The 25726-nt window shown below is 38.7% G+C and overlaps 1 protein-coding gene across 1 annotated transcript; it reads right to left on the minus strand.

Moving 5' to 3' along the window:
* Positions 1-3617: 3617 nt before the first annotated feature.
* On the minus strand, positions 3618-24119 carry RAB38 (RAB38, member RAS oncogene family). Its single transcript, XM_009932560.2, is given in 4 exon segments — positions 3618-3770; positions 13376-13656; positions 21748-22010; positions 24016-24119. Coding segments are annotated over 4 exon segments (801 nt in total).
* Positions 24120-25726: the final 1607 nt, after the last annotated feature.

Genomic DNA, 25726 nt, shown 5'->3' on the forward strand with positions numbered 1-25726 from the left:
CCTCCTCCCCTCCCTCCCTCCCCCTTTTATATGGTCAGATAGGTTAAAATAGAAGAAAAAAAAATAAATTCTGAAGATAAAATATTGATGTTGAACAATTCAAGCTGCATATACGAGGTACTGTTGGGAATAGCTATTACTGAAAAGTTTGATGAAAAAATATGATATAAAAAAATTGTGCATAAGAAGAACAAAGCCTGATTTTCAGCGTCCAAATGGCTTTCTCCTGAAAGCTCAACTTATTCAAATAAATTATGATCTTCCTGGAATATTAGAGTAATATTTACCTTTCACTCCATGGGTTTTCCTATCAGCAATATATATATGCTTCCCAAGGCATGTATGATCATGATATTTTGTTTCAAAGACAGAAAATTAAAGACATCCTGTCGTTACTGGTGTTGTGGCTAAGTTGGTAAATGAAGCCTTGGAATGGAGATGCTCATCAATCATTTTTCATGAGTGTTTCAGGCTGATCCCTCATGCCCATCACCTCACCTGTGCATTAGCCTGTGGTTCTAGGCGCTGTTTGCTAGATACCCAGGTGGCATTCACACATTTACTGCATTATAGAAAGAGACTTGACAGATTCTTATCACTTCAGTACAAATAAAAATGAACATTTGGAATTATGTAACCTCCTAAGGGGGCCTGACACTTGATGATACCGTTCTAATTCTTGTGGTGAGAATATGTATGACTTTAGAACTCATATCTAGTATAGTCCTTAGTCTAGAAATTGGCCAAATTCTGTCCACCATCTACAAGAGGTGGAAAACTTGCCCCAGAAACTGCAGTGAAACTTGACACAACAGAAACAAGGGGAACAGATGAGGAGTTCATAGTTTAAAGCAGGTTTATACAAACCTGCTTTTTTATTTATGTGATTTTTTCAATTACTGTTATACCGGATCTTTAGCCTCTGCTCTCAAACACTTGTGAAAGTTATCATTATGCTTAAAAAATATTGGCTAGAAGCCACCAACGACAAGTGATCTGAAGATAACTAAAACACATTAGCAACTGTTAAGTTTGTTGCAAGTTGAGCCCAGTATAATTTTTGGAAGAAATTACAACTTCCTCTGCTTCACCTGAGGCATGGTGAAGATTCATAATTAAAGCATGGGGTTCAACTCATGAAAATTTAGCCCTTTAGAAGCCATCTGAATATCTATGTGCTTGTGTTCCTCGCAGTGTTGGCTCAAGGTATAAATTGTTATCCTTAACAAGTCATCCATATGACTTGACTTAAATGTTTTAAATAGGAAATAACTGACCTGGCACTAGTTCTGAATTGCAGCTTTGCTGCTGAGATTATTAAACTAGTACCATGACATCTGTGCAGCCACAGTTTTCCATCTGCAACCCATCTGCAGCTAATCTAATCATCTTATGCAGTCACACATTGCTTTATAACCTCAACTAGGTTAACTGAGATGGAATAATTGAAGCTAATTTTTACAGCACAGACAAGCCCTGGATAGATTTAGAACATTAAGGCGTTACAGCACCAAATATTTATGCTAGAGGGCACTCATATTTCATTTCGAGCAGTAACAGAGCTTGGCATTTGTATAACATACATCTTCAAACCACGGTGCCAACAGTGACTTTCAAGGAGTGCTGTGAGGTAGGTGTGTACATCAATCCCTATTTTACAGATCAGGAAACTGAGGAAGAAAGGTTAAGGTACTTGACCCAGATCACAGCAGGAGTTAAAGGATGCTTAACACAGTTGTCAAAGGATAACATTGTGATCAAGACAACTTGAAAATTACTCTCCTCGAAAAAAGCCAGCTCATGATATATATGGATCCTTATATCTATGTCTGTGTGCAGATTAATTCTGGATGTGGCATTTTATTTTTAAAACCACAGACCTTGCTTTCTTATTCTAAAATTCTGTGATAAAAATACATCCATTTAAGGCTTTAGGAAGAGCACACAAAGACCTATGCCTCTGTCCCTCGCTCTCCTCAGCAGTGCCTATATAGTCACAGATCATTCATTAATAGGCTGAACTTTAGAGGCACACAAACCCCACAGGTCTCACAGGACAAGATCACCTTAAGGTTGTTTTTTTTTCATTCGTCCTACCCAAAACCTATTTACTAGCCTTTGAGAGTTTCACTCCTTCATTTCAAACAAAGTATTCAGTGAAATATTACAGCGATGTCTGCAAACACAAGACGTCATTAGATTCTGCCTCCGCCCCTCCACAGTGTTACACACCTCTAAGGACAGAAACTCATCTCAGAAGACAGCTTCTGCCACTGAGACTTCACAGCTTAGGAAGGAAAAGGCTGAGCAGGAAGAAGAAAATGGAAGTCATTTGTCTGTGGCAGGAGACAGACAAAGTTTGTCTTGCAGCAGCTTGCAGCCAGGTGTAAAGACTTCTCGTCTAGACGTGCTTGCCTGAATGACTCCACCAACATGCATATTTTGTGAGACTCTGTAAATCAACCATTTCATTTCCACAGTACAGCTCAACTCAACCATTTCATTTCCACAGTACAGCTCAACATATTCTGCACATACTCCAGGAGTACTTCTTAGGATTGTTTTGTTTTGCTTCCTATGATCATTCATACAACTGTGTTTTTCAGAAGAATGTTCTCAGAAAACAAATACCCTGCTATTCAACACACATGTGTTCCTGAAAAGTTCAGCTGGTACATGATAGAGTGGATAGTGAATTTTCGTATGAGAATCAACATAATGGAGGGATGTACATAGGGACTTGTAGAAGATACACATTTTAAACACACAGGGGCAACATCTGTGGCATGAAGGATGGAGAGGTAGGAACAACATCAGTGACTTTTTCAGAGGAATTGCTGGCTTTCTAGAACAGATACTTTCTAAAATCTCTCACCCACTTCCCCTGTGAAACTGTACCCCGGATTCCCTGTTTTGTCACCCCTCACCCTCGAATTGTTCCATTTTGCTTCACCTGAAGACAATGCTAACAACTATGAGAATGTAACTCTTCACAAAGGGGCAGCTAATACTATGTCAGCGCTCAGTCTCAGAAGCTGAGATCTTCTGGAGAACCGTACGACATGAAAGACTGCTTCATGTTGAATCCTGCCACTTCATCCAGGAGACTGAATTTGTAGTGGAAATATTTCACTTGAGAGCATTCTTGTCTCTTTCTGAACAGCTATATGTTCATTGTCGTCATCATCTTCTTCATATGAAACAAGATCATTCAAGTGTGAGAGGCGACAAAGCAGTGTGATGATGATAGTTTCCTGGTCAGGGTATTTAGAAGATGGGCTGGAGGACCAATGGACAAGTAGGGTATTGCTGCAGTCACATCAAAAATAGGTGCTTTCAGAAACCACATTGCAAAGAAATAGGTTTTGATATCATTGGTGGTGCTACCCAACTGGGAAAACACAGTCTTATTTGACTAGTAGCTAAAGATAGTTGTGAATAGTTGCTATCAATGAACAGCTCATAATAAATTCTAGCTGTCAAAAAATTATGGAAAAATTTAAGTATGTTTTTGAGAAAATGGCAATCGGTTTATGGACAATCTGGGCAGGCTGGTTTTGCTGGATAAGTATACACTGTGAATCATAGTTCAGCTCTTGTAATAGTCTGGAAGTCTCTTAGGATTTAAAGCAAGCTGAACAACTGACAATCTTGGAGGAATTCAAGTGTGGTTTTATAATATCTGGTTCAGCAGACTGAACTGGATCACTCTCACTATCAATTATGTGTTTCACCAAACATCTGGAAGCTTCATTGATGTTTATATTTTCCTGCAAGTGAAAGAGAAGGAGAGGCTTATTAGTCAATATTAATTAAATCATGCTGCATATTTCCTGTGCATAATGAAACTTTTCTCTAGGCAACATCAAAAGTTTACTTCCCTTAATAAACAACTTTTAAGAATTTAATATTAATTAACACTTACTGTACTTTTAAAGTTAGATACGGTATCTGTATGCTCTGATTCATATCTACTTTAAATTATGCTCAGACGTCACTTTAAATTACTGCGAACTCCTGGTGATTTGGTTTCTTTAACGAACTTAACAAACAAATGCCAGAGGGATGTTAAAGACAGATGTCTGAACTAACGTGCCCAAATCCATGTTTTACTGCTTGCATAATGGTTGCACTGATTTTCAACTTATTAATTACTTATCAACAACTACAACCATTAATAGTATTTATTTTCTAAAGCCTTTCCAAGGTTTCAGGAAGATTTCTGTACACAATGCTCACAATGAAACCTGTCATGAACCAGATTCATTGAATAAATGATACAATCTCAAGTTATTCATGAAACAGTAAAAAATGTTATGTATAATTCAGAGTCCTCACTTATTTTTTGTGGAGGCTGACTTATCTCCAATGTACTGCGTCAGAAGAGATGTATCACCATTGGTTTCATTTGTCAGACAGAAATCCTCACTCTAGGGGTTTAGAATGAAAGGCAAAGCACGTCTTTTTCTGCATGTGCATTATTTCAACTGTACATTTAACTTGCAGTAACCCTTAATCTCTAGAATAAGCAAAGCTAAAACAGTCTGATCAGCGAGACACAGCTCAGCAAAGCAAATATAATAAGCAGTAATACCAAGTCACGATTTTTTTTAATGACAGCCACCGATATGTTTGGAATGAAAAGTCAGGCTTTCTGGTATAAAAGACACTATTCTGCTCTAACTATTGGCATTGATTACTTATTTTACATGGCAGGAGATAGAAACCTCACTGTAGCTTCAGTCTTCTGGGAAATTGTATCAGACACCCATGTACTTACATATAGAAATGTGTAAAAATATATATTATATATTTATGTATATGCACATAATCCTCTTGCTCCATAAAGATTATGCTTTCATTTGCAATCTGAGACTGACCAAGATTTCCAAGCTGAATCTGGAGCCTGTTGTACTGAGACCATAAACACTCATGCACACAGTGCCATGAGGTCTACCTTCTTTGAATGCTCAGCATCAATTCAGCATCACTGATAAAATAACCTGTGAAACCTGACATGTGAAACATTTTTTTTGCATGTGTGCATTCAAAAAAGTCAGATGAGTTCTTTAAGTATGAAGTTCAACTATTAAAAAAGGTAACTGAAATATTTGTGTGTGTTTCAATAGAGGTGGTAGAATTACATGAAGACCAAAAGCTAAAGTAATGGATTCTGTGAGGCTGATTTCTAATCGTCTTGCAATCAATGGCAAAGCTCCACACACTCTATTGACCATCCCTGTGCACCACAGTAAAGAGCTGAAATCTGGGGATCTAACTGAAAATTTTTATTAGTGCAAAGATATGGCAGATTTCTTCAACTACAAAGGTGAACTTAAACATTTGAACTTCTACCTGTAAAGAATATCAGTTGGTTGTTAAAAACCAAATCTTTGGACAAGTCATTTTCATACTAACCCCTAGAAAGCAATACAGTACTGAGATGTTAAAATGTTACTGTATCACATGGCTCGCTCAGACCAGACAAGCAAATTCCTCAAGCATGCACCAAAAGTCTTTGTCAGAACAGTGTGAAATTTTATTAGAAAATATAGACAATGAAAAATAGCTCTCAGTACTGCTTAGAAAGATGAAAACAAAACAGGATTGCTAAATGCACAAAAACACACATGTAAAAATATTTTGCATTGTGTTTTCCTTTATTAATGGACTGATAAGCACTTAATTTACCCATCTCTCTTGGGATGGCAGCATGCATTTTATCAATAATGTCTTAGTGACTATCTGAGATTGTGCCCAAAGCAATTAATTTTCAGATCTATTAACACAAACTTAAAATGTGTGTTTTATAAGAGTGTTTTATAAGGAACCCAAGCTCACAAAAGCATAAAATGGGTATAGGTGGACCTCCCTCATCCCCACTGGTGATGGATGGAGGTTCATGTGCCAGACCTGAGCCTAAAAACTTCAGAAGGAAAAAATGTTTCACTTCGGCCAGAACTCAAACCAAAGTGAAATTAGATTACTGAACCTTTTTTTAAACCTCTATAGCTTTTTTGAGGAAGAAAGCCAAATTTGAACATGCAAGCATTGTTTTGACATAAAAGCTCAAAATATTCAGTTTTGGGAATACAAAAATTAAAAGCTTGTCTTTTTCTGCATTGCTGTTTCTCCTTTTTAATTAAATGATTTGCTGAATTTGACCCATATTTGTGACGGAGCTCTTACTTCTTCAAGCAAAATAGTCTGGTTTATGAGAATTCACTGCTTAAAGCTTTTGCACCCATGCAGTTAAAATTCTGCCTTTTGTTCTGTATCAAAAGAAAGGAATACAAAGTCCTGTCCGTAGTGCATGTCGGATCAGAGAGGCATTTTCTTATCCTGAACATTTATACGAACTATCTAAGCTGTGTGGACGAAAATTTCTGTTGGGGTGCAAGGGAAGCAGGAGACCATGGGTGACTCCAGCAGACAGCACAGCTGGTTTTTAGCTTATGTCTAGCTCCAGCCTTCTCCCATGGTTCAGATGACAACTGGTACGTGGTACATATGAGAAGTAACATGTAAAGTCACTCGCTGCAAGGAATCTGTGCTCACGCCAACAAAAGCAACTCCTGCTGTCCCAGCTGTATGCCTTGACCGCTTCCTTTCTGATGCTGCTATTGCCTTTTCTTACAACCCTAATCCTACAGTGTCTACTCCATGTCCCAGGTCTGTGGATCAGACATGGCCGTATTCTGGACTGTCTAATGAAATATTGAGTTCTGCACCTCTCCTCCTACAATGTGTTTTGCAAAAAAAAAAAAATCAATATTCTGCTAGGCAGCAAAGCAGCTGCAGACAGTAGAAGGTGATCTGCTATCCACAGACACATGGACACCTAGCAATTTTGGAGAGCAGGAGGTGCTGAAAGGCAATCTAGAGAAGGACACAGAAAAAGGAGCAGGTGAAAATCTACTCAACAAATACAATGACACCAATAATCAGAGCGTAATATTGGACAGAGAGGAATAATCACAGACACCGTACTAATTGTACTGAAACATGGCAACAGCCCCAATTACACCTAAAAATTAAATAAATTATGTTTCAAAAAAGAAGGAAAATATAGGTGAGACAAAAGAGCGAAACGATGTCATTCAGTGGGTTTCTGTGTCGAAATGCCTTAACTGTCATCTCCCTTAAGGCTTTTGTGCTACACAAAACACAGGAATTTTGAAGACTGTTGCAGTTCAGACTTTTTTCTTTCTCCTTCACTTTCCTTTCTTTTTTTGTTCCTTGTCTTCTTGCCTGCTTCTCTCTTCTCTTCTCTTCTCTTCTCTTCTCTTCTCTTCTCTTCTCTTCTCTTCTCTTCTCTTCTCTTCTCTTCTCTTCTCTTCTCTTCTCTTCTCTTCTCTTCTCTTCTCTTCTCTTCTCTTCTCTTCTCTTCTCTTCTCTTCTCTTCTCTTCTCTTCTCTTCTCTTCTCTTCTCTTCTCTTCTCTTCTCTTCTCTTCTCTTCTCTTCTCTTCTCCTCTTCTTCTCTTCTCTCTTTTTTCCCTCTTCTTCTGTAGATCTATCTCCTTCAAATGTGTGTTTTCAAAGGGCAGTTTTAGGGAAAGGATAACAGCTCAGGGCAGGGAAGTAGAGTTGCATGATTTAAAACCTTTGAACCTACTGCTGTGTGAAATAATTTCGTAGTCTTGTAATCCAACAATCAACTGAATGGAAAATAAATACTTTATTGAATGTATCTCAAAGCAGTACATAAGCTCAGCAAGCTTTGCGTTCTGGATTGCCTTCCCCCTTATCTGTCTGCTCTAATGCAGATGCAGAACATTAACATGTAGAGCACTCTAATATATGAAATAAATCCCCTCAGACTAGACTGGCTCTTTGCTCTTTACAGAAGAAAAAAGGCCTTTGCTAGTTTTACAGGCCTGTCTCACTTCCAAATGAAACTTTTTTTCTTTGCGATGCAGATATCTTAGATTTGTCTGTCTGGTTGTATTTTATCAAGTATCAAGCTGCCCTTTTTGTACATTTGGCTAATTTCTTTTTCTGACTGAATCTGATGTTTTGAGTCTTACCTTGAAAGTCAGTGTGAAGAACAACGTGTACGCAGGTGTAGCTAGCAAACATGTGCATTTGGGGAGGTCTAAGCCAGCACCACTTACAGACAGGACCTTAGACTCTTCTACTAGAGCTGAAGGAAAGCTTCCCTTAAGCAAGCATTTACAAATTCTGAAATATTCAGGTATTAGATGGGAACCTAGTGAGAATCACATAGTTTCCACATTTTATTTCTGTAACACATTAAAATCCAGGGAGAGGAATATGACTTTCAAGATGTTTTAACCTGCACTCCCCTGGACCAAGCAATCTGAGGGGATGGCTCCACACACTCCCTAAGCAGAGCTTCCCTGGAAACTGCTGACAGCAGAGCCTTATTAAGATGTTGTGTTGTATTGCTCCTGTTGTACTGCTACACAACCATTCAAGTTAAAAGCCATCTGGACACACAAACATGAAATTTATGGATGTGAACCGCTATGACTGCAACCCTGAGAACAATATCATTACTGTGACTGAATTCTTACAGATGGTTGGATATTATGAACAAAATTCTTTCACTGAATGACCTTCCAACTTCAACAATTTTGCGATTCTGTGAATTTTCAGCTTTTGGCCAGCACTAAATAATGTATTTCATAAAAGTGATCCAGAGAGCTACAGGACAGCTCAAACACCTCTGGGACAATCTGAAGGAACTCCTTTTCTTTTAGTTACAGGAAAGGATTCTGCAGAGTGACTGCATATCTGATCTGAAAGCTTCTGCCTTAGGTGTCATCTTCATTTCTTGGATTGTGGCAGAAGATGAAATATTCTTTAAAGGTCTATGCAATGAGATTGGTTAGACTTTTTTTTTTGAGTGAATTAAAAAGACAATGTAGGGAGCCATACTTCCCTAACTGGGTCTGGCAGTCTCAAATGGATTGTTTTGCTTTCAGTTACCAAATCAGCATATTAGCTGTAGTGTGCCAGCCTAACCCAAACACATGTCCAAACCTCGTTTGTCTTTATGAAAATTCAAACCACATAACCTGTTCCTCTGCAAATCTATCGTATAGTTTGTTTTTTAAAACTGTCATAAAAATTGTCCAGTCAGAAGAACTTAAGAACTTGTGATTTAAATTTGGGCATAATAGCAGCAAGCTATGGTCAGTCATAAGGTATTTCAAGTTATTTCTGAAGTAGATATTTTCAAGCACATTTAGTCTTGCCTGACCTGTCTGTTTTGATGCACAAGTTCCGTTTGCATTATGAAGTGATAATAAGCTTGAAATTGCAGCTTTTCTAATCCAAGTCAAAAGCTTGCCTCCTTGAACTAGGAATTGTGGTGAAAACAGTTTAAAGGCTTGGAACTATGAGTGGAGCTCTCAGCTACTCTGGCCACATGCTGGATAATTATATGTGTGACAGGAAGAAGAAAATTCCTTCCTTTAAAAAAAATATGTCTTTCACAACAGTTGTGGTCATGAAATTTATTAAAGAGTTTACTTTGAAGGGTTATTTTGCGACTATCTGAGAATGTACCTTTCAGACTGCAATTAATATGAGCAAAATAAATATGCACATATAAAAAAGACCAGGCTCTTCACCAAATATATGATGATATGTATAACTTATGACTATAATGCATTGTGCTCTTGCCCAGCAAGGCTCTTCTTTCATGGCAAAATATCAGAACAAATTCTTCTATCTTTGCTGGGAGCAGAAGATTGGAACAGGCTGAGTATTTCCTTTAGATCAATGTGAGAATCAAAACTAATACATGAGAATTCATTAGGTGGTTCAGATGTTCTATACTGAAGTTGTTAATTTAAGAAAAACAGCACCAGGGAATAATACAGTGATGTTTTTTGGTGTAAATTGCCAGTGCTACAGATGAAAATTTCAAATCATTGACAGCCTGAAATATGGTAGGTTCATATATAGCATGCCACTTTCTGCAAGGCAACCAGAACTAAGAGGTGTGTTTTTATAAGTAATCACCTTTGTTTTTCCAAAATGCATAAATCATATTCAGTTTGCTCTGAAGGCTATAACATTTCCAAGCACGTCTCCAGAAAACCTCCAGAGATCTAATTATTCCAGGATACCATAAAAAAGAGTTATTACTTATTTGAACTGCTAAAACTGCTAGCTGCAATATGATGACTTCTCTGTCAGTGTTCTTCTGCTTCAGAGAAGAGTTTCTATTCTCTATAGCAAACATAGCTAGGTTTTTATTTTCCCCAGATCCAAGTTCAATTATTTAATATGCCCTAGGCTGAAAGAACACCAGATACATGTAACATCCAGTATTTTAACATAGCAGTAATAATAACTTTTTTTTAGAAAAAAATGTGTTGGTTTTAGTTCAGATCTTAGATCTAGTGGGGAAGTTATACCGATCTAACTTAGACTAAATGTCGTGTTTCTACCATATTTAGTAGAATTACTTGTCTTAGCGTCATTTTAAAGTCAGGAGCATCCCATTCTGGGTGGAAATCAGGTATGAGGATTGCAGAATAACTATTCTCAGCCTTTAGGCTACAGCAGCAGAGAACAGTCTGACAACAGTCATGTGTCCTCAGCTCTCACTGCTCCCTTCACAGCAGCTTCTGAAGATAAGACTTGTCATAGCTGGATTTCTTTCTGTTCCTACAGGATTGCACTGGTAACCTGAGGACTGCTTGTGTTTCTGGCTTAAAAAAAACTAAGAAGAATGTAGTTATTTCCTTTGTTTAAAACAACTCAAAATCTTAATTGTATGTGGCTTAGAAAAACTTCAAAAACTTTTCCGCAGCTGTGACTTTTTTAAACTTTACATGTCCTTTATAATTCCATAGTTCTGCCTGAGACTGGTTCCATCATCATGGTAAAATCTCTTTGTGACCTTTGAAATTGTTTGTACATCCATTCTCTACCATGACCTGCAATGGCCCTTGGCATAATAAACGTGGTTGTTCTTTTTAAAAGGTGGACTGGTGCTTGCTGGGTACTGATGTGTAGAATTAATGGTACAGATTACTTTCTCATGGGCCAAAGAGCAGCAACCAGCTGCATGACTTTGATAATCCAAACACAGAATAATGAAACTATGGCCCTGTATCCTCTAAAGAATGCTCCATCCGTTCACTCTCATTCTTTTTGAAAGTCTTTTAGATGCAGGCATTTTAAAACAATCCATTATTCATTTCTCTCCACATGATTTTTGTAGTGGTTTTGCCCTCAGGCCTCAGTTTGCAGCAAATTAGTTCTTGTCCCCGAGAAATGTAGAGTCACGTACATGTCAGAAATAGAGAAAAAGCAATTCTGAAGAATTCTGAAGAACAGCCATATACCGTCTTACACATCACTGGTGAACTGGATACCAAATACTCATAACCAGATATTTCATGTTATTTGTGGCCTGAAAGATGCTTAGACACCTAACAGAATATTGGAAAGGGCCAGAATATGTAATCCTTATACAAATAAGAAGTTTGTTCTGTAATAATCTCCTAATCTCCTAACTGTGAACTCTCCTTATCTTCTACTGACAGCTGCCATTCCAAATGCTTCACTCTCTGGGTTTTCTTATTTATTTTTTTCTGGAATAGTTATCTTTCTGATACAATTATCATGAAGAAGCTGATGTAAGAGATCTTGGCCACTTTCTTAAACCAGAATTAGACAATGTCCTCAGTAAATGTTAGTTTATCCTAGAAAGGAACACTGGATTCTGGTGGCCTCACCCAGCACAAATCAGCAGAGAACCACAGACCTGAATTCAAACCAGGTTCTGCACATGAAGGAATGGGAAGTACCCTATTTGTAGAGTAAGATAATTTACACAGTGATGTAGACCAAAATGTCTCCCTAAAAATGACATTTTGAAGAAACAGTGACTAGTTTTGAGACCCATTCAGTAGGAAAGTAAAGACAATGACCATAAAGACATAGAATCATGGAATAGCTGGGGTTGGAAGGGACATTTAACGGTCAGCTCTTTGAACTCCTCCTGCAATGAGAAGAGAGATCTTCCACTAGACAGGTTGCTCAGACCCCTATCCAACCTGACCTTGAATGTTTCTGGGGATGGGACATCTACCATCTCTCTGGGCAACCAGCTCCTGTGTTTCATCACCCTCACTGTAAGGATTTTAATCCTCATATCTAGTCTAAATCTAACCTTTTTTAGTTTAAAACCATTGCCCTTTGTCCTATCACAACAGGCCCTGCTGAAAAGTATGTCCCTATGTTTCTTATAAGCCCCCTTTAAATACCGAAAGGCCGCAATGTCAAACCAAAATTCATGCAACACCTGAGGCAGTTTAGTACACAGTGCTAGTCATCTGCTCTTCTGCTTATTACAAGTGAGGCTTCTTTTGAATATTAATGCTTAAAGAAGGAGTCAAGACCAGAAAAGTAAATAAAGTATACACTCCAAAGGTTCTTACGTAACTTTCATGAAGTGCTTAAAAGAAATTGAAAAATTGAATGTAGCATTTCACTTTTATTCTACTAACAATCTAGGTCAAATCAGAGCCAAACCGTTTACATTTAAAACACCCAAATGTTCCCTAGAGCTCTTAATGATGACACCAGCTTTCATACAATAAACACAATATCAGTTGAACTGTTGTGTTCAAATCAACATTTCACATGCCAGCTCTCCAAACCTTGCATGCACGGAGATTATCTGAGAAATCTCAGATGGATACACAGGACCACTGTACTTTGGGCCTTTCTGCTCTGAAAGTCCCAAGTGGCCTTCCTGATTTTTATCTCCATTTTCTTATGGGCACCCAGGAATTCTGGAGCAAGGCAAGGAATTGAACCTCAGAGCAGGTCATTCAGCACTTTGACCATTTAACCACTGATCTTTCCTTCCTCCTCAGATATGTGATTTTTTTGAAAAGTCTTTTAAGAATGAGAGCTTGTAACAGTAAGCATTGCACAAGTGCTATGATGGACTGACTTTTTTTCTGGAATCTAGCACAATAAAGCTATTGTCTCAAATCAGCATTTCTCAGGCAAAGTGGTTATATAAAATTTAGAGATAATATTCGCTGTTCAGGATTATGAACAATACCCTCATATCACTGATAATGGGTAGCTTTTGTGCGTTGCCAAACGTCACCTTCCTCCCCAGGCTATTACGCAGTAAACTTTTGACCAGTTACATACTTTACTGCTGGCCTATTGTGTTAGAGCAGCTGCATTTCACAATGTTGCATATCATTTGCTTTGCAATAAAAGGCCTAAAAGAAATAGACATGTATTAATTTACAAATTCATCTTTAATTAATTCCAGCAAGACAGGAGCTTTGCAAGATATGCATTATGACCGAGTGAAACAATCTCTCTGTACTTGGAGAAACATTTGAAAAGAAATGGAAACATTACCTTGGCTGATGTTTCAAACCAGCCCACGAACCCATTCTCTTTGCAGAACTGATCCATCTTGATGCCGTTGTTCACAAGAACATCTATTCCCTGGTCACATTTGTTTGCTAACAGGACGGTCGGCACAGGTTTGCCATTTGGAAGAACCAACTTAGAGTCCAAATCCTCTTTCCATTTTGTCACTGCTTCAAACGTTGCAGGTCTTGTAACATCAAAGACAATAAAAGCCCCCATGGCCTCTCTGTAATATACCCTGGTCATGTTTCCAAATCTTTCCTGACCTGTGATGAAGAAAGTAAGAGGGAAGAAAAACACAACCGTGTAAAAATCACTGCTTCCAATCTAGGTCATTATTTCACATAGTAGATTTTCTAAGAACATCATGGAAGCTAGGACTGCTTTCTGTAGGTCTCTGGAAAGCTACTCTTTGTCTAAATACTGATAAGTACCATGCTAGACTCATTTGTATGAAAATGAGAGAGAGTTGAGCATGAAAAATGAGTTCTAAAGCAAACACCCAAGGAAATTTAATACCTTCATGACAAGTCTGAATTTCAGTGTACAGCCTTCATAAACTGCCAGATTTCTAGGTCCTTGGATGGTACCAAGGGACTTGGTGTACATTATAGGACTTTAAACATGAGTCACAAAAAATCTAGGTACCAGACTGGAAGCTTCTTGATACTGTGGTACTTTGTGGGAAACATCTAATACAATTGATCTGTTCATGCATGAAGAGGATCCTGCATATTCTCATGCAAGTGATAATAATCAACAGTAACATAATTGAGCTCTGGAACCACATCAGGCATTAGAGTCATTATGAGTTTATTTTTACTGGAAAATTAAAACACAGAGGTCAGCAAGGTGAATTTAAAGCCTTACAAATGTGGAAAGTGTTCTAAGAAATAGCACCACAGTAGCAATATGAAGAGCTGTATTGCTCCAGTGAAAAGATCTGGGAGGGGAAGTTTCACACTAGATCCGTTCAGAAACTGGCTTTATTTGCTGAATTCAAAGTCTTTTCTGGGAAGTTATTTACAGTATTTTTGTGAGCTAACAATATATTCTGAACATGGACGTTTGTAAATACCTATCATTTTATATGACTAACAGTGTAAAAACACACTTGACGTCAGGATGTTTTGTGTTGGTCAGCTGTGTGTTTCTCAATATAGATGCTGTTTTCATGGGAACTTTGAAAAAATTGTTTCCAAGAATGAAAATAAATTACACAGAATTTTTCTTGAAGTGAAGAAAATAGAATTTCCATTGATGTCTACTGCTGAGCTGTGATCTGAAAAAGAAGAATTATAAATTTCTGAAACATCTCACGATAACAGCAGTCTTTAAGCAAGGCAACTCGTATATTTAAATGTATGCTTCCACAGCTGAAAAAAGGTGCTAAGAAAACACACAACATTCAATGGAAACCTGTTTCTAACCTCATTTTCTCACAATGGAAGCCTGTTTCTAACCTTATTTTCTCAATGTGCATAATTTTGCACAGGTTAGGAAGACAAGGAGATTGGAAGTCTGCCTCTGACCCTAGGAAGATTACCTGTGAAGGCTTTATCTGCTGCAAATTGTGCTGTCAAATGTAAGGCTGCGTTGAGAACTGAAAAGTGCTGATTACTGGTCTTCTAGACCATACAGTTTCATTTAATGGAAATAGCACTGAACGCACTTATGGGGTCAACATCATCTGTTTGTCATGTTTATCTTTGGTTTTATGCAATAGCTGTTGCAGCAAGGATAAAGTCATTCACATGATACAGAAGCCAAAAATGGATGCCTCTCTTCTCCAAATTCATGTTAGACTTTTTTTTTTTTTACCTTAAACAACCACTGTGTCCCAATGACAAAGCAAGATAGAAATATATAATTTCTGGGAAATACGAGGTCATACTGAAAATTTCTTACGGCTATGCCTTATTAAAATGTCTTATGATTCCTATCAGTGGGCTAATCAGATGAATGGCTAAGTCATGTGTTACTCAATAATCTTCTTGTTCAGCAATTTTTTTCATCTGCAAGAAGGTGCCTTCAAACAAAAGTCAAGATCTGATTAGAAACTTAGCAGTGAGGCAAGCAGCAACATATACAGTTAGTTTTTGATGCATATTGTATTTCAGTGATACTTTATACTTATGCAAAGCTCTTGAGATGATTGCACTGTAGATGAGCTGTAGATGATGTAAGAATCGCTAAACTTGAGTCTTACGTGTATTTATTGGGACACAGATGTCTAAGACAGGTGGGAAACATTGTCATACATCATGAACTAAATAATTAATTTGCAGCATAAAATCATTCATCACAACCAATCAACATTATCAGAGGAATAAAGGACTCTTATGATGCGATCTTCTGGCTAGTAGTGACCCACAAAGTTCGGACAAATGGTATGATGCAGATTCCTCCTCCTGCTTCCTGCTGCTTTTGCAGATATGTTTTTCACTGCATAGAAAAGCCACCGTGTTTATAAAAGCAGCTTTATGCAAGAGGACAGAGCCCTTCAATTTCCATTATCAATCACTTCAAAGAAAGAGAAAGAATGGAGCTGCTGGCTGAATAAAGTGCCTAAACCCTTTTTGAAGTGATCTTTTTCACTATCAGTTGTAATTAATATATGAACACACTTGGCATAAAGACATGAAACTTTGAATGGAAAAAGAGGTGGTTTGTAAACCAGAGATTTTTAGTTTTGTGTCATTTGCATAATTGCTTTACTTTTACTTAATTTAATTGTGAAAAAAGTGATCTCTAGTGTTTGCATTGTGCTTGGAGAGCTAAATATTGCATCTAAGGATCCAGGAGGACTCTTTTTTCCAAAGATTGTCGCTTATGTGAACAATTGCTAAACACTTATGTGAACAAATTAATAGATGAGATTCCTAAAACTTTTTCACTTAACATATTTACTCATGAAAATAGGCACTGTTTGATGTATTAAAGGTGTCAGAATATGGCATTAGGTTTTCAGCAACACAACGGCTTAGGCAGCTATTAGGCTAGCAAATAGACCAACCGTTAGGTATTCAGTGATATTTCACAGGCAATCTTGAACATTAGCATCTACTTTATTGCAAGAGGAATGGGTGAACATGGGTTTTGCTTTTCATTGGAAGGGTCAGAAACTTGTGAAATGTTTGTTTGATCTGGCCAATTGCGATTTACTGCTTCCCTTGCAAGGCCACGGGCATCTGGCATCAAACCCCATGAGTCTCATGGCCTTTGCTCGCTGAGACGGTGCTCATTGTTGGGATTCATCAGCCTAATTTTGGTTCCAAAAAATTAACGGAGTCTGTCTAAGATTAGGGCCCCTTTGTAGTCATAGACTGAGAAAAGATATCTTGAGGGCATCTTCTCAGCAAAATCAGACATATAAGAGTGGTCACATAAGCTTCCTTATGGAGGCGTTCAGTCTTTACCCTCAAACCCCTGGCGAGCCTAGGGCGAGTAGCTTATCTCAGATGGTTCAGCACAAGATGTCGAATTGTTAAACCAGATGAATTCTACCCTATTTTGAGGTGAAACCAGTGAGACCAAAGTGCCAAAGCAACAAGATTTCCACTAAAGGGAAAGACTCCCTGTCTGAATGGCACCTGCCTGCACATTCATCCTGATCACAGTGGCACCTCTGTGGCAGCGAAAGGTATCATTTCATGGGCTTAAAGTAATCAACAGCTGAATTTTCATAGCATATCAAAATGCACTCCACATAAATTTGCCAGCATGACTTGTACAGAAATCTACAGTTTCCACTAACCTTTATCATCTCTGATGAAGCTGTAAAAACTAATGATAAAGTGCTAAAACTCAGATCTTGGCCACAATACCTGAAATATAGTGCAATGAAAATTGATTAAAACTGCCTAACACCCAGTTTTAGAATGGGCTTTGCTTCTTGCTACTTCCCTCATAAATGAGAGGCAAAACCTTCTGGGAACCACCATGCTTTACAGAGGGCCTTTAGCCAACACCAAGAAACTGGAATTTGTGGAGAATATTTAAACATTTTTTACCTTTCACTTCAAAATAACTTTCATAATTTTCACCTTTGAATTCAAGTCATTGCCTTTATGGGTTGAAACTTCAGCCAGCCTTGAGGCTGTATTCACCACCCCAGAATGCCGAAAATCAGGCTGTGCACAGGATCAGGCCCACAGATCACACCACAGATCTATACTGAAATGAAACCACCACAGCGAGGGACTTGTTTGTGTTTGCAGAACAGTAATTTCAAGGTAACTTAGCCTAGAAATCACCATGACTATCTTATTTATGCATATGTACTGCTTTGCTTAGCAGCCACTAAAAGTCTAAACCGCTGAGGAAGAGCTGTGCCTGGCATTAGTGAACAGTCCGATAACTCCTTCTGGAGCATAACAGTTTTAAAAACTTTACAACTGCAGAGACATTTGCCTTTATCTGTGCAAAGACTGCTGTTTCTGAAGGTGAAAGTTACAGGTAAAGGAAATTAAACTGTTCTTTCGAGACTGGGGTTGTGTGGATGTCTCCAACACATTGGTCCAACTCTTCATGAAATGAGATCCAGCCTTGTAAAAGCAAACCAATACATTTTTGATAGCAATGAATAATCGAGCCCACACATACGCAGCAGGAGGGATAACAGTGATGCTAAAGTGGCTGTGAAAAATCATCAGGGGAAGGGGAAGACTCTGAAGTGCTGCTGTCTGTCCTCCACTGCCCTCACAGAGCTGCTCCCTGCAGTAAATCTGATCTGCAGCTAAAGCTGGTCTTCAGAGAAATCTCAGGGCTGTGTGGACATGAAACACAGACAGTGGACTGAGAGCAGCCTTGCAAAGAAGTGAAAGCAAATACACCCAGATCTTCTGTCTATAATAGTTAGTTTCTTCAGAAGCGGTCCCAGCCTGCATCTGCCAGGCCAACCCCACCACAGCAGTCTTGTTCAAAATATGATTAAGAGTTTCCTTTAAAGTTTTCCTTCTAACAAGCTGTTAATGAATTTAAAGCATATTCACACAGAGGCAGCAGAAAAGATAAAGGTATAAAAAATTTGACTGAGGAGCAAGATTTAAAGATGTAGGAGACAGCAGTAGAGGTGATGGAACACTTTAACAGGGACATGAACACGAAAAGTGAGAATTTGGGACATTCAATGAAATAAAATGGAATCTTTGGGAGGAAATTAAAGACAAGGAGAATTTTACCATGTATTTCTCCTCCCACACGCAAGAGCAAAAAGCCAGTCACTTGAAACTTTAGGCACTTCACTGGATCAGACATAAATCCATACATTTTAATTCTAGTGTGTTGCTATCGATATTATCATAAACTACGAAGTTTTGTCCATCGATTCCTGCCTAACATCCACAGCTTCAGGAAAAAACCCCAAGTCTTAATGTAATAACTTGTGAAGCAGAACCTACTTTATCCCTGAATTATTTCTTCTAATGCTTAGTTATCCTTAACTATCCTTAGTTATCTCTCTCACCTAAATAAATGCAGTTTCAGCATTTAGCTATTAGATCTTATAATAGTTCTGTTTACCAGATGAAAGAATACAGAAAAATATGTTATAGAAATATAAACTACATTTAACTATGAAACGAGAGGACACCAGATGAACAAAATTTGCTTTTTCTTCTTATGTCTGTAAGGGTAAACAAGGGCAAACCGCTTGGTCCTACCACTGCTGGAGTACGTCCCTCCTCCCATGAAGTCACCATGCCTCTAAATCCTACTGATAACGTAGATCAGCTTGACAGTAGTTTTACTCACAACATTTTTGAGAAAACTGTTTCTAGTTTGTTTAACAATTTCCTACCTACTGATCCACGTGGTGAAGTGCAAGGAAGAGTACACATTACGCTTAGTAGTAAGTTCACCGGCTGTATAACGGAGGGAGGGCAGAGGATGTAAGAGCAAAAATGATACCTGATACATATATATATATACACATAAAACCATGCACACATATACATATATTTTAATGTATTGATATATTTGCTTCAATTCAAGATGTCCTAAATGCCAAGCCAACATCCTTCAGCTTTGTTAGAGACTGAAAATTTATTGCTTTACCCCCAAAGATAAACATGACCTAATAACAGAGATTCCGTCGAAAGAGAGGGGATGTTCTGTGACCAAAGGTTTTATTTTCTTATCTCTTGTCCTCGCGTATTTCCATTCTGTAAGTGATGACATATGACCAGGCACCACTGAAAAGAGTTTGGCCCCATCCTCCTGACACCCACCCTTCAGATATTTATAAGCATTTATAAGGTCCCCTCTCAGCCTTCTCTTCTTCAGGCTGAACAAGCCCAGCTCCCTCAGCTTCTCCTCGTAGGAGAGATGCTCCAGTCCCCTCATCATCCTCATAGCCCTTTGCTGGACTCTCTCCAGTAGCTCCTCATCTTTCTTGAAGTGGGGAGCCCAGAACTGGATACAGTACTCCAGAAGGGCCCTTCCAATCAGTTTTCCTTTGCTTTCATTTTTAAACATTTTTTCTCACCAGTCCTATTCATGATAACTTCTCCGCCAGCACCACCCTGCTCTGAATTCAGTGTGCTGCTTACAGAACCTATTTTCTATGTACAGCCATCAACAGCTAAAGCGCCTTACACAGAAGTCATTAAGACTGAGACAGCAACTCTTTTTATTACCGGCCACAGTCTTGACCTTCACAGCGATGCTTTGAATTGAGCAATTCATATGAAATTTAGTACTATGTTGTAATTCTCTCTGTCATGTGTGATAACTCAGAAAGCATGCTAGTCATTCAGTACTACAACTTGGTGTAATTGCTTCTGCAGCCTGACTGAAAGCTACATCATATGATCTGCCAGCACATGATTAGTAGTGCAATAAATCTCTGAAATAAGGCATGCAAAACAGATTCTTTAATTGCCTGATGCATTCAGAATTTCCTATTAAATGTTCTTTCTCATGTGGAAAAGTTTTGCTGGCTGTGTATTTATTTTTATAATCGGTCACTGGTGAGCAATAAAAGCAATGCTTTCCCCACTATTCCAACTCCTAATAAAGAAAACTGAGCATATATGTATTTAATATCATAAACCCATAAGACTATACTGATATGCAAAAAAAGCTGAGGCTATGCATGTTTTGCATGGAGCAGAAATGTTGCATAAGCTTTAGTACCTTGGTGCCAAATTCAGAGCTAAGACATGAGGCAGTTAAGTGGAGAAGAAAGGCACTCCTTCCGCCGATAAGAATGTCAAGAATTTTCTCATTTCACTAGGTTTGCTCGGTGCTGTTGCAGACTAGATCACTGAACCCACAGCTCAGGCCACAGGCTGGCAGAGTTGCCTAACAACTGGTAAAATGTTCACCTCTCTTCCTTACTTAACGAACGCAGCTTCTTAATTTACTTGAATTTTCAAAACACATTTCCTTTTTGCTGTAAGCTATTGTGTTATACCTGTACTTGAATTCCTACATACATTAAATAAAAAATGATTACTTATATCATGTGAAATACACCATCAAGACAAACTTCTATTTTGTGGACTGAAAAAAAAATGATTGAATCCTAGTAAGGGGGGGTGGCAAAAAAAAGTTGTGGGTTTAATTGGAAGCCAAGTGTAACAATTCCAAAGCACTGAGAGCAATAATATCAGATTCTATGTTTTTTAATTATGTAAGCATGCAAGGATAGCTGGTCTTATTCTTTTTTTTCCACACAGAGTAAATTATCTTTTTTTGCCTGATGTTGGAATAAGGACAAGGAAACATGAGTAAATTAATTTCTAACAACCAGGACTAGTGCCAAATAGAAACTCTTCCCTTTCCAAAGCATGTCTGAAGTAGTTTACATTTCATTGGGCTGAAGGAAGGAAGGTAGGAGAGAGAGGAAGGAAAGGAAGAAGGAAGATATTTTGATAAAGTAACTCAGTGATACTGTTTCCTTATTTTTTAAACTATAAAAATAATTTTAACCATCTTATTGAATCCCTCATCTCTTCCACCAAATTGAACAGATCCGACAGGAAATTCTTGCTACCCTTCCTCCCATCACACAGATCTGTTAGGCTAACGAGGGAAGCTGAACAGTGGCAGCTGCAGGGGAAGAACTGGCATTTGCAAAGAGGTGCCCATGTCCCCGCACGGGTCTTAGGGCTTGGGAGAGCGACCAGACAGGTCGTTTCACACTCTGACACCCCTTGTTTGGGGGTCTGCTGGCTTTAGGGAAACGCCAAAATGTCAATCTGCCCTTTAAGTTTTCTGTCCTTGGTCTCCTCTCCCTCACCACATAGGCACCGGTAGTTTCCAACTCAAAGACTGGTATAAACAAATTTGGGTCTATATTTTATATTGTCTCTGGACAGGTTATGGGGCAAAGCGTTCTCCTCTGTACTCACCCGCAATATCCCAGAGCTGCAGCCGTACCACAGTCTCGGCATCCCAGCTCAGCACCTTCAAGGCAAAGTCCACCCCGATGGTGGCCCGGTAGTGGGGGGAGAAGTTCTGGTGGACATAACGTTTGATGATGCTGGTTTTGCCCACTCCCAGGTCCCCGATCACCAGCAGCTTGTAGAGGTGCTCCTTCTGATTGTGCTTCTGCATCTTTCCTGTGGCTGCGGCTGCTCCCTGCAAACTGATTGCATGCTCTGCCCGAGGAATCCTGCCAGCCCGAGGGGGAGAGAGGGAGTGAGGAACCAGGGAGGGAAGGAGAGAAGGTAGGTGGAGGCTCTTTCCCTTTGTACGGAAGCAGGATTACCAGGTCCAGCAGGCAGCCCTGTTGGGAGGTGAAGTAAGCAAGGGACTGGGGGGAAGAAAGTCTCCCAGAAAGTTTTGTGTGTATGTGCGTAAAGGTCAGCACGAGGTGTGTCTGGGATTAGTCTGGCTGCTAAAGACTTTGCACGAAAATTCACGCAGTGGTCCTGTTCCCTATTTCACTCCTTGCTGGGAGGACAGTGTTTCTGTTGTGCACTAGTTTTACATACGTTTTTAAATCACTGTCTTCTTTGTGATAATTTATCACCCTATGCTTGTTTCCAGACATCTTTAAAATAGCAGTCACTGCAAAAAAGCAGACATCTCCTTTCAGAGGTTTCACGTCTCCATCAAAGTGCAAAAACTAAACCAGTGTGGCTTTAAATTTGGATGTGATTTGGCTTTAATCAATGTAAGTCAGTGTGAATGCAGTTACATCACTAGAAGTGGCAGTTATAGCAACATATAGCATCTTTACATGTGTCCACACTAGGAGGGCTGTACAAATTCAGCTATAACAGATACATATTTTAAAAATTCATTAACATGGCACTGTACCTATCAGTACACTCACATCTACTGAATGCAGCACACAGCCTATGCTTTGTTTTTTCATACAACTGGACTCCAGAATGCAAAAACTTCAGATTTATCCCATGACTCTGATAATGAGAAGTTATGAAAGCATAACAGCATTAGAGCATATGAATGCCAGTGTCTCAGGGGTTCTCTGTTTTCCAGAATAGGTGATATCAAACTTGCAAACAGTTGAAGACACTTGAGTAAATCATTCCACGGACATGACTGACACTATATTTTAAACAAAGAACACAGTGACAGTTTCAGCTTGGCAGCTTTGCTGGAGACCCCTATCCATTGCCTAGAGGTGTTTGATCCTTTAACAGTTTTGATAGCAAACCTCCAGAATTTCAGTATTGTATAAAACTCATCCATGAATGATTTGTATATTTATTGATGATCCTGATAAAACAAAAACATATTTTACAGTTCTTAAAATGTTATTTGATGGAGTTCTTATCCAAATGTGCACTGAAATTGTATTACATATTTGTCATCTATCCAAAAAGCTGGATTTTAGTAGACAAAGAATTCAGAAGACTTATGTTATGCAATCTTTTATAATCAGTCTTTAAACTCTAACTTTAAAGTTTGTATACGTGCACAAACACAAAGTGGAAATGGGTAATTTGAGGAGAAAAATGTCTTTTTTTCCTTGAAACTTTTTCTTCTAAATAAGAGGCCTTTTTCACTAAGATAAATTCTCTTTTGAAAAACAAGCTGTCATTTGCATTCTTCTGTTTGGATAGAAAATTTTAAAGGGCTTAGCCTTGTTAGCTACGGACGTCATGAAAGACTACAATTTGAGAAGCAAACAAGTTCACTCCAATCAGTTATTATCTTTACATGATTCAAGCTTAGTGTTGTTGCTACTGGTAGTGTGTGGTCTGTGAATCATACCTTCACAGCACTGCTGTTTTCATAGAGGGTCCAAAACCCAAGTGCTTCTAAGCACTCACAATTCCCCTCTAAAGATTTCCCGTTTTAAAGGCTGAAAAAAGAACAGGCTGAGGGGGTTTAGCAACTCAGGGAATGACAAAATTGGTGTTTTGGATGAGGTTGAAATTACATCTAATCTTTTATCCTTCTTTTATGATAGCCAAGGCTCAGAGAACAGTGCATGGAGGATCACCGTGAGCAGATATTCGGTAGCTGGAGGCCTTAGGCTATTAATAAGTGTAGTTAGAGATTGGCCTACACCCAGAAGCATGAGGCTTTACCTCTTTTCCAAAGTTTTTGTTAGCATTAGCTATAATAGCTCTGGATAATCGTGTTATTTGTTTAAGTTTCCAATTCTTCTTTGAACCTGGCTAAACTCTTGGCCCCAGCAACACCCTGGTACAATGAGCTCCTCATAGGCTTAGTCAAGGTCACCCTGGGATGGTGGTAGGGCTACAAGCAAGGTGTTCAGTGAGGTGTTCAGAAGTGGGGTGAGCATGTAGGAGGCTTTGTTGCATTTAGAGGGATGATTTGCTGAGCTAAAGTGAAGCATGGACTGAAGTGTCTTGCTGAGTGAAAGCTGTACCCAGATCTCCTAACTCCATGGTGAATTGGCTTTTATAGACACTGTCTGCTGAATGCTTCTGAGGTTGGGTAAGGCCCTCAGCCCTGCCTTGCTTCACCTTTTTGGAGGACTGTTCCCACATCCTGAACTATGTCTGTACTGGTTTGGCTTCACTGTCATCTGGAGGCACTGGGGCAGGGAGGTGCGTATGTCCTGCTTGTTTGCAGCTCTGCTGCAGGAGCAGTAAGTGCTGTCATGGGAGAAGGCAGATAATTTGGGCTGCTCATGTCTTCAGCAATCACTGCAAGACTTGTTTGAGGATGCCAACCGATCCCTTCGGGCACCCGACCAGGTTACTGTGACTCAATGATTTGCTGCAGGCAGAGATGTCCAGGGAAGTGCACTTAGCCTGGAGCTGATGGAATGCAATCTGTCTTAGCTGAGACCATGGCTAAGGACAGTTAATACAAACCATATTAGCTTGCATTTGCCACCCATAGGTAGGTTGTTAGCAAGGCTCAGCTGACATGGAGTAACTTGTAAAGCTGGGAAAACCAGATAATGGCTCTCAGCCCATATTCTGCTGCTTCTGGTCCTTCGACTACATCCAGGCAATAAGAACATGTAAACCTGCTGCCAATTTAGTTGATATTTTAGTGTTTATATTTTGGTTATCTGTGTTTTCTTTGGTAAGAATATACATTTTAAACTTTATTAAATCAATGTAAACAGTAATTAAAAACCCATGTGACATTGTATATGTCTATGCTGTTTTATTTGTGTATTCCCTGCCTATCTATTTGCCACAACGATGTCATCTGATGGTCTGCTATCTCTATTTTAATACCTACACTAATATTAAAAGAGTATATCAACACTGTTTTAATTGGCAGGAATTAATACAAACTCTACATGCCTCCATTGTAAATAATGTTTAAGAAAGTTCCACCAAATTAAGGCATTACAGACTGTGTTGGCCTCAGCATAAAAGTGAAACTCATTTTACAGTGATAACTTTCAAGAATTTCTCACTATTTCTTTGTCATTAGTAGAGATATTTTTCTTCAAGAGAAGTGATAAAATTGAAGCTGCAATTACGTTGACAGGAATCAAGGACAGCATAAATGCATCCTGGATTTTATCACTCCTTCACTTTGCATGGCATATACCATAGAAAAGGGCGTCAATCCTGACTGAGGACCACAGTTGCTACCAACATACCTTTTGGAAATGACAATGTTGTCTGACATATTGAAACTATGAGGTAATAGTTTTTGTCCAAGGAAACATATTCAAATTATTAGAAATGTATGTACTTAAAGGATTGCCATCCAGTTATCTACGGGTTTTACACCATCACTATACGTGGTAGCTTTGAATGTCTTGAAGGGACTGGCCTATGGCATCACATTGATCTTACCCAATATCATCTAATATAAATTAGACCATAATCCCAAGAAATGGTAAATATACTTGTGCGTGTCTATGTATAGATATATGTATCTATCTATACACACACACAAATTAATATGATAGAAAAT

This window comes from Opisthocomus hoazin, chromosome 1 (genome assembly GCF_030867145.1).
Source record: "Opisthocomus hoazin isolate bOpiHoa1 chromosome 1, bOpiHoa1.hap1, whole genome shotgun sequence".
In the NCBI taxonomy this organism is placed as follows: Eukaryota; Metazoa; Chordata; class Aves; order Opisthocomiformes; family Opisthocomidae; genus Opisthocomus; species Opisthocomus hoazin.